The sequence below is a fragment of the Vigna umbellata genome, chromosome 9 (assembly GCF_029865625.1).
Source record: "Vigna umbellata cultivar VRB3 chromosome 9, Vumbellata_1.0, whole genome shotgun sequence".
In the NCBI taxonomy this organism is placed as follows: Eukaryota; Viridiplantae; Streptophyta; class Magnoliopsida; order Fabales; family Fabaceae; genus Vigna; species Vigna umbellata.
The window spans coordinates 40,635,640-40,645,825 of record NC_142173.1 but is presented as its reverse complement, the minus strand read 5'-3'; the positions used below and the strand labels follow the sequence as shown (position 1 = coordinate 40,645,825).

Here is a 10,186-nt window from a genome sequence, read left to right as displayed (position 1 = left end):
ATAAAAAAATAAATTAGAGACTAAAATCGAATAAATTAAAGTTGAAATACTAAAAATATAAATACAAAAAGGTTACATCGGAACTAAAAACATATTTTATCTTACAAGTTAATATTTTTGTATAAATTTATATAATTTTTCTTTACTTTTGTAAAAGGTAGTTTTTTACATAGAACACTAAAGAAATTTACTATAAAAACTTCTTATATATGGTCATAGCCATTTTTATATATAATCTATGTTTTGATATACTAATCACTGGGCATATTGACTAATTATAATTTGTACATATCCTCACATCATGAAGCAACTTTTGGATCTATTAAATATTTTTATGGTTTTCCAGGGTGTTTTTACTAGTAGTTAGACTAATATAAGAAAAAAAAAACAAAAAAGGCATAAATAGAGTATAGAACATAAACTCCTTGCCAACTTTTACTGAGTATCTTTTACATTTGTCCTTTTATTTTCACAATTTTTATTTTAACCATGGATTCCTTGGTAGACCAGAACACAGCGTCTGAAAATTTACAACTGTTCCTGCATCTGTGGGACACAAAACAGGGGTCCCCAAATCAGAGGGTCTAACAATTACCAACAGTGTTAAAAGCAATAGAAATTGATTAATTAGTTCCCCCTTTCACTGTAGATAGAAGTTTCATAAAGCATTGAACATGATTCTGTCTCCTTTTATGTTTCCAGCACGTCTAATTTCCAAAACCTCATAATTCTTCATCATTTGTGACCAAAAGCTTGTCTCTATTCAAATCCAAAAGTTTCATCGACCCAATAAATAACTTTCCAATCGAAATCAATGAATGAAAATAGTGTTAATATTAATCTCAAACACCAAAAACTAATAGAAAACTGAGGACCAGAAGAAGCAAGATATGAAAACCTTATATTACAAATTTTGAGTCAAAACAGCAACATCCTGGAACATGCAGCAACTGCCAGTAGCAACACTGAGGAAGAACATAGAGAATAATATATAGAAACAAAAAAATTTAGATTTAAACAAAAACAAACATGGACAAAACAAAATAATATATCCCTAAAATTAGAAGAAGAAAAAAAAACAATAAAAGGGTGAGAGAGAAGAAAAATAGATATGAAGAAGAGAAACCTATGAAGAAATAATACAACCAATACCAAAAAACCAATCAAGTGACTTTGAATATGCCATGCAAGTTGTTACAATCACTGATCAACGCTTGATATGCTTGACTTTGTTCCAACCCTTCTTACATGAATCTCCCACAATCTTCACCCCTTTCTTGAGCAAGACCTTGAGCTCCTTGGCTCTATCTTTCACTTGTTGTTCAAACCCAGCCATCACAACAAAAACTCCTTTCAGAGAGAAAACAAATGGGTTGTGCTGGAGAAATTGCTAATGTATTCTACAAGGTGATGGAAGAGAAGATACCAACCTCTTTAAAGTAAGAGGGAGTAGTGGAATCCAACGCATCAAACGACACCTGGCGATGATCGGTTGGTGGAACCGATTTAAAATTTGATCTCAGTCGTCCTTTGATGCTAACATTGATTGCGGGATAAGCATAGAGAGCACGTGTGGGGACCACGTGTGTTGTGTTGTAGTAATGCTGACACATCTGAAAGCAAAGTGAGTCTGGCCGGGACCCACGCTAGCTCACTTATAGGGTGACAAAATCTAAGAAATAAAAAGTTAGAAGGAAGAAGAAAATTTCTGAAAATTAATCCGTAACAGTTATTTTTCTATTAATTAAGTTGTGCTTGGAAAAGAATATTTATTCATTACTAAGGGATTGGGTTTAAGAATCATTTATAAATATATAATATTTATGGTTAGATGATTATTATTTTTATGTATTTTAAGTTAACTTACGAATATAAATATATATATATATATATAAAGTGTGTGTATTATACTATATAATTTGAGAATAATATATATATATATATATATATATATATATATATATATATACATATTTATTGTTGTCTTTACGAAGGCAATTTTATATAATATAAAACAGTTTATATCTCTTTCTATCATTTTCTTTCAGTTCAATCAATCTTAAAATAAAACGCCACTAAAGTATTTGTTTGCATGTCTACTATTTGTTTTAAAAGAGAAAGTCCATTTTCATGAATAATATAACCCTCTCACCCACCGTTTGTTCACACACGCAAGGCGATGGAGATCCAAAGTACACAAAATCAATAAAGAAAACGAATGAAAAGGATTTTGTTGATACATATATGGAGTTATGTCAAGAAATAATAAAGCATATTTATTGTTTCAGAGAAAAGCTTGAGACACTGATAAATTATGTCAATAAAAAATTATGCAAAAAGAAATTATTAAATGTAAGATGAGTTTTAATATGAAGAGAAACTCTCATATTTAAAAATAAATAAATAAATAAAGGAGTAAATCTTGCTTACCATTTTAATATAAATGAAATTATTTTCATAAGATAAAGAATTATTTAAGTTTAAAGTCATAAATTTTGGTATTTTTTAATTGGATTTTATTATTGAATATTTAAATTTTCAACTTTTTTAATTAAATTTTTATTTTTAATGGGATGGTATGATTTTTATCTTATTATGTTTCCTTTTTTATTTGTTTGTATGTATTAAAAAAATATAAAAATATATGTTATAATATAAAATGATGATTAAGTTTATTATTTTTATTAAAAGAATTGAAGAACGAGGTCATTATACTACAATAATAGTAATAGAACTATTCCTTAACCATTATAAATTATAACATAGAAGTCATCCAAAACATAATGACTTCATTCGCGAATAATTTTTCAACAAAAATAATAAAAGCTATTTTTCATCTTATTAACCGCAATATTATTCTTAGGTTAACTACAAAACTTCTTATTAACAGATAAAACTAAAGATCAAGAAAGCTATAAAACTTTTTATTAACAGATACAACTAAAGATCATGAAATGACAAAACAACATTCACATCATTCACTTAACAATTAAATTAAATGATAACATTAAATTAAAAATATATAAAAATCATATTTTAGACAAAAAAACATTTAGTAAGAATTTAATTAAAAATATCAAAATTTATAAGAGATTTAAAATTTAATTAAATCTAAAATCAATTATGAATAAAAGTAATTTTAAAATGACGTGATTTGTGGATGAACATTTTCGTATAAAAGAATTTAATATGAAAATTTAGTATAATTTTCTATTTAATAATTATTTTGGTTTAGAATCTATTAAATAATTTATAATCAATTCTTTAACATTAAATCGTCACCCAACTTGAGGAAAATTATTATGAAAACCGATAAAAGTTGGTATTAGAAAAACCGAGAGCGTTCATGTATCCAAATCATTAGTTAACGAGTAATTACTTAAGTGGTTAACATTTCTACTTTGACAAATGCAAGTTTCTTTCCAATAAATTTCTCATTATAATTGGGATGGCTGAAGTGATTCTATATTCATGGTTAAATTTAAATACTTAAATTTTAATAAGAGAAAAAAAAAAGTGACAAAAAAACACTTCTGAACCAGTACACAATTTGGCATGTGGGGGACAAAAACATCAAAATTATGATGAGTGAGACATAACCTCTTAGGACGAATAACTATGTTTCCATAAAGAGAAAAATGATAAAAAGAATAGAAACAAAAAATCTTATTTGATAAATTAAAATACTCCATTGATGTGAATGATTTGGGAATATAGAAAAATACCACCTTAATTATTTTCATTTTAAAAGGAAGTGATTTGGGAAACATAAGTGGTCACAATTGCACTATAAATAAAATCTACTTGTGGGTTATTTCAGTTTAAATATATTTTAGTTCATATAATATTAGTAATTTTTTATTTTATCCTTATAAAATAATTTATAATAATTTATTTTAAAAAATTGAAATTTATCTTTAATGTTTAGGGTTAAATATGTTTTTAGTCCCTGAACTATCAAGCGATTTTGGTTTTAGTCCCTACTCAGAACTTTGATGGTTTTTAGTCCTTATTGTTTTAAGGACTATTACTCAGAGTTTTAAAATTGGACGGTGTTAAGTTTCAGTGGATGTGGCAAACGGCGTTGCCACGTGATCACTGATTTGCTCTATTCTCTGTCTGCCACGTTGGATGTTTAAGTATTTGAACTGAGATTAAGTTGATTAATTAAGTTGTTCTAGGGTTCATAATTTGTGAAATTAAATTTTTGAATTGGGGGATTTAATTGTGCCAAACCTCGACAAGCTGGACATGCTGGACCGCCATTTTCGTCGTTTACATGTGTCTTCTATGGTACGCCAGCACTCACCACCCCGATCCCCACCTACCGGCCAAGCACGTCTCCGACGCCGGCCTCTCCCCCTCGCAGCTCCAAAAGCTTCCCTCCATCACCGGAAAAGACCTTCTCATGGGCTCCGAATGCGCCGTCTGCCTCGACGACATCGCCACCGACCAACCCGCTCGACTCGTTCCCGGTTGCAACCACGCCTTCCATGTGGAATGCGCTGACCCCGCCGTCCCAAACTCCGCTGCTGCCAGAGCGCTTTACTCTGACCCCATCAGATTCCTGCAACAAGGGTCCCCTTCTCTGGCGAGCTTCTCCACTTTCTTCTCCTTTTCTGTCACCAACCTCAATCCATCCTTCGTCGGTGGTGGCCTCACCTTCGTCATCTCGTCGGACTCCACCGCTGTCGGCGATTCCACCGCTGTGTGGGTCTCGTACTCGACTGTGAGGCCGAAAGATCCGATTTTGAAGGTGGATCTCGATGTCGGTATGTATCTTAATGATTTCATGTATGTGGGGTTTTCTTGGAACGGTACTGTGGGGGCTGTTGCTGGGGTTGTGACTGTTGCTGGGGTTGTGACTGCTGGTGCTTTTCATCTTGCGCTCTTTGCTGGTGCATTCATTTGGGTGTATTCTAAGAAGGTGAAGCGAATGAAGAAATTTGATCAATCTATTGAGTCGGAGATTATTAGGATGCTAAAGGAGTTTAGCTAAAGGAGCTGAAATTTGCCACTAAGGGGTTCAGTGCTAATAGGGTCATTGGTCATGGTGCTTTTGGGACCCTGTACAAGGGTGTGCTGCCTGAGAGTGGTGACACTGTTGCGGTGAAGAGGTGTAATCATAGTGGTCAAGGTAAGAGTGAGTTTTTGTCCGAGTTGTCTATAATTGGGAGTCTCAGGCATCCGAGTTTTTGTCCGAGTTGTCTATGATTGCAAGATAATGATGCAGAAGCCTTACAGAGAAGAAATTATGAGTGAAGCCGAGAGAAAACGACGCGTCGCTGCCAACTCCAACCTTCAGAACGTAATTAACAGACTTAATCTCAGTTCAAATACTTAAACATCCAACGTGGCAGACAGAGAATAGAGCAAATCAGTGATCACGTGGCAACGCCGTTTGCCACATCCACTGAAACTTAACACCGTCCAATTTTAAGGACTATTACTCAGAGTTTTAAAACAATAAGGACTAAAAACCATCAAAGTTCTAAGTAGGGACTAAAACCAAAATCGCTTGATAGTTCAGGGACTAAAAACATATTTAACCCTAATGTTTATAATTATGTAATACATACCAATTCTTCATATATTTAATGAAAGATTAACCAATCACATACTAACGATAAATTGAGTAAAATCATCAAATGATAACATCTTATTGAGTCATAGTATTAGATAAATATGTGATATCTCTAAAAGAATTAATTAGGGCAAAAATTATGTTAATTACCCGTCTATAGATACCTTTTATAAATAACATTACTAATTTCAGATTTTGAAAAGATTAAAACTAAAAGCATATTTCATGAAAACCAAAATAAATAAAATAATAATTTAATACAAGAATGATAAATTAAAGGGAGAGAAAATTTTACAAGAACCAAAACAAAAGCATTATTGTTTCATAAAATTAGAAAAGCATAATTAAGTAAATTATTTTCTTTTAGCAAGGGTTTTTTTTTATTTATTTTAGTTTTACAAATTAAAAAAGATTAAACAAACATCTTTAAATTAGTATAATCAACTTGCTTAAATAGGCTAATGTAGTTTAATACCAAAATTTTAAACAAAATATAAGTGTTTTATCTAAACAGGCTTATGATATTATTATTTAATATTTGAAGAGAAATAGTGGTGAGGAAGTGTGGGAGGTAAATAGACTAATAGCCAGTTTGAAATTTTCGATTTGAAACGTCTTAAACACAAATTTAATAGTTTCTTCCTTTGAGGTTAAGGCTCTTCAGAAAGTGGTCAGTGTATAAAATATAAACTCATTCAATTTCATTAAATGTTAGTAGAATAATAGACTCCCAAGAAATAAAGCATTTTGTAGACCCTTCACTTTCACATTTTTTCATATATAACTTTTAGCTTAAATGTTATTATGGTTAATGGGTGACATCTAGCTGCAGCATGGCATATTACTTTCACCATTCCACTATTTTAACTTAAAAGTTTCATCAAGTATTAAAAATAGCACAATTAATATATTATATTTTATAGAATATGGTCTTTATATTTAATAGTCCTAAGCTTTTAGGAATTGCAGATAAAGGTAATTTAAATATAACTCTTTAAAAGATAAAGTTATCTTTTTTAAAAATAAAAATGTGTTGAAAGCTTTAAATTTTAAAATAAACACACAATGTTATCTTAATAAACAAGTTAGAATATTAATACAGTTTGTGATGATGAAAAAAAGTTATAAAGACAAACCTTCGTTTAGTGAGAACCATTACATTCAAAGTAAAGTAGAACGAAGGGAATGGAATATCACTCGAACAAAAAGATAACAAGTTTGCTCAATCATATTTGTAAATACAATTTAATAGAAATAAGATACTACTAGGGTGAAAGCATTGTACAAGGAATGTATAACAATGGAGGAATACAAATTCCCAGTCCAAGAATAGGAGCATCCAAGTAAACACCCAATGATGAACAATTGAAGGAAGTTCTCACCAGATAAGTGAATGGCACTGAATATAACTGAGCTTATGGCAACAGCTTGTGGCCATTCCATGGTGGATGAAAGTGATGTCAAAAGAAATCCCCTATAAACAACTTCTTCCAAAAGGGGAATGACAATGCAATAAGCAAGCACACAAGACACTCTTGAGATTCCACTACTTAGGAGCATTTCCTTCTGAATGGGGTTGCTCACAGGCTGCATGCATATGGTATAATTAAAGTTAGGGGAAAACACCACCATTTCATAACTTTCAACCCATTTCAAAAAATTTGCAAAATTTAGAATAACTACGTACAGAATCATGAGGTCTGGTAGGAGGAAATGGACAAAATGATAGTTCCATGGTTTGAAATAATAATGCTTTTAATAATAAGCATCAGGGGAATATGATAATGACACATTTCAACAGCTCACAAAGTTAAGTAGTAGTATGAGTGCTGGATATGTTCCACAATTTAATCAATCACTAAGATTGTTATACAACGTAGGCAGTGCATAACAGTTCACATTAGTTAACTTTAACAGGGTGTGCAGCAACTTCTCTAAAGTATTGAATTAAAATTATAACACGCATTTTTCAGCCATTTAGCAGTTTTAGAGCCTTATGCAATTATCTAACTTTTCTAAGTCAGAAGCCAAACACAACAATTGTTTCTTACCATCTATTTCCAAATTTGCCTTTACTCTCTTATTCCTTTAAGTTCCCCTTTATTCTTCCAAAAATGTAGTTCTTTGTTTTCTTACAACCAAGTGCTTTTCAATTTTTTAAAAAATGCTAGTTGATTGGAACTTGGATTTGTTTAAGATAATTTGGATATTACCAAATTACAACAGAGGTACATATTAAGAGTTCCTCAAAAGTCAAGAAAGAAAAAGAAAAGACACCACATATCATTCCAAATTTCTATAACATACATGTCATATCCCCATTAAACAACTGCTTACATCTTTTGTCTTCCCAATTTTACTTTATATTCCACACAGCCTCTGGCTTTATCCTGTTGCTTCTCACACCTGCTTCCATGTAAGCAAGTTTGTTATATCCCAAAGCCCTCTTTTGCCCTTACATATTTACTACATGGTTTAGCAACAGGAGTGCCTGGAACAACTTGAAAATGTGGGGTATTTTCCATGATTAGGAAGCACAATCTTTTGAGTCAAGGTTTATTAATTATACCTATTTACTAATGTTGATGCTTGTTAAAAAATATATTTCTGGTGTGAAAGGCAAAAACATAATGATACCAGTTTCTGGTTCACTACCTACAGCAGTATCGGTATTGAACAATATGGAATTTGAAAGAATGTGCTAGACATATAGTTTATATTGTTTCAGTACCTATGTAAGCAGCAAACACAATGCAAGAACTATGACAGTGCTGGGCATGTAGTTTTATTTTTTTTTTTCTACACAGATGAAATGATATAACTGGGAAAAAATGTAATCACCAACCTTGGAGCCATATAAATAGTCAGCAAGTAGAGATGTTAAGAAAATCAGAAGAGCAAGAAACCCAAATCCCAGAGCTGATGACAAAAACCAGTTCCTGTAGCTCCATGAGTTGTTCTTTTTGAAGAAATTCGTAAACTTGTATTGTGGCTTAGCTGTGTACTTCAACAAAACTAGAGTCCCACTAAGCTCGAGAATCTGAATGGTGAGAAGAGATAAGGCCTGCATCAGCGAGGGAAAAGATATTGTTAAAATGTCTCCTCTAAAGACATAACATTGTGAATCAATGAACCTAAACTCTGGCAGATGTAAATTCAGACATTGAACTAAATCTAAAGATGAAGGACCCTTTATAGTATGTCATTTAGAAACACAAATTCCATTGATACTCATTGCACTGCCTTAAACTTCTAACGTACTCACTGCCTTATAAAGAAAGCTATCCCCAAGCACAAGAAGACAGCAAAGTATAAACCTTAAAACAACAACTTCCAATTAAATTTTGCAGAACTAAAAAATAAGTACTGTTGATCTATACCCTATTAAAACAACAATAATAGTTAGAGTAAATGGTTATGCGGAAATCAACTCAATTGAACTTCACGCCAATCCACCTCCCTGCTTCCTCCTAGATTTACTCCTTTGAAAGTGTAATTTTCCATTTACAATGCTTCAAAAAAATTTCCAAGCACACCCTAAATCATCTTCTCTGTATTTTGGTCATCAGTCAGTTCTTCTCATTCATTTATTTGGTGTTAGCGCCTTATTCCTTAGTAAGATCATGGTAACGTACATTTGAATTACCAATTTGGTGATAAAATTTGGAGTAATATTGTGCTGACACGTTAATTTCTTAAAGAGACTAATTAAATAACATAAATCTTTAGAACATAGACAAAATAAGATCCTAAGATTTGGATGACATCGGGGTTTAATCAAATGATTTTGAGAAATAAATGAACAAATAACAAAAGTGACCTCAGTTTGTGGGTCAATAACAGGTTGTCCGTTGAATAAGGCCACAACGGATAAGCCTCCAAAACTGAAAGGGATGTGCAGAGTGAATAAATAGAGTGCAAGATTGCTCCACACATTTCCACTCTCCCATGGACTGTCTTCCTCTTGCAAGGCTGAGAATCCCTGGAATTTGGAATAACAAAAAGAACAATACTATTATGTTCTTGATAACATCAGAATTAGAGGGTCTGTAACCTGAGAAAGATTCAGCATGGCATTTCATACCTGAGAAAAGGGTGTGATTTCTTCTTCTTCTTCTTCCCTTTTGCAAAAGCTCTTAAAACTGTGGCGTTGGAAGGGAGTGCATCTCAACCGCAGTTTCGGTGAACATAGTTGGCTATAAATCGTGTTTGGAGGATGAAAGCAGTGAAAGGGTGTGCCCAAATCATTACTAACAAATTTCGCATAAGCATATGGACACCCCAGAACCAACAACATTTGACTCTTGAATTCAATCCTTAATTTTTACTCATTCTTTATTCTACATAATAGTATTTCATGGGTCATATTGAAGGTCATGAATTTGCGCCAAATATTTATTACTGTATCTAATAAAATTAGATTTGATTAGATAAGACATTGATCTAGATATAGCATTAATTAGTTAAGACTATAGTTAACTATGATTTTGTAAATACATTTAGATATATGCTTAAATTTTTAATATTTTGAAATTTATTATTATTGTTTTAATAATAATCTATATATAGGTATACTTTATTTTTATCCTAACTTGGATAATA

General features: G+C 31.7%; 1 protein-coding gene and 1 long non-coding RNA gene across 2 annotated transcripts; both read right to left on the bottom strand.

Annotated features, from left to right (window-relative positions):
* Nucleotides 1-410: 410 nt before the first annotated feature.
* LOC124837107 (uncharacterized) lies at nt 411-1,208 on the bottom strand. Its single transcript, XR_015781894.1, has 2 exons — nt 899-1,208; nt 411-797 (listed from the first exon to the last, which is right to left on the bottom strand). It is a non-coding gene; the product is annotated as an uncharacterized LOC124837107 (long non-coding RNA).
* Nucleotides 1,209-6,781: 5,573 nt separating this feature from the next.
* LOC124843449 (uncharacterized) lies at nt 6,782-9,932 on the bottom strand. The gene is made up of 4 exons (XM_047320198.2): nt 9,669-9,932; nt 9,405-9,566; nt 8,430-8,648; nt 6,782-7,171 (listed from the first exon to the last, which is right to left on the bottom strand). Exons 1-4 carry the CDS (start codon nt 9,879-9,881, stop codon nt 6,830-6,832), a joined length of 936 nt encoding a protein of 311 aa, XP_047176154.1. The 5' UTR covers nt 9,882-9,932; the 3' UTR covers nt 6,782-6,829.
* Nucleotides 9,933-10,186: the final 254 nt, after the last annotated feature.

Bases quoted from the DNA above. Each gene is read 5' to 3' on its own strand.
- LOC124843449 (XM_047320198.2), bottom strand. From the start codon at position 9,881: ATGTTGTTGGTTCTGGGGTGTCCATATGCTTATGCGAAATTTGTTAGT. The intron at 9,567-9,668 runs GTATGAAATGCC...TCCAAATTCCAG, and splicing joins AAATCACACCCTTTTCTCAG to GGATTCTCAGCCTTGCAAGA. The intron at 8,649-9,404 runs GTCACTTTTGTT...TCGCTGATGCAG, and splicing joins TTATTGACCCACAAACTGAG to GCCTTATCTCTTCTCACCAT.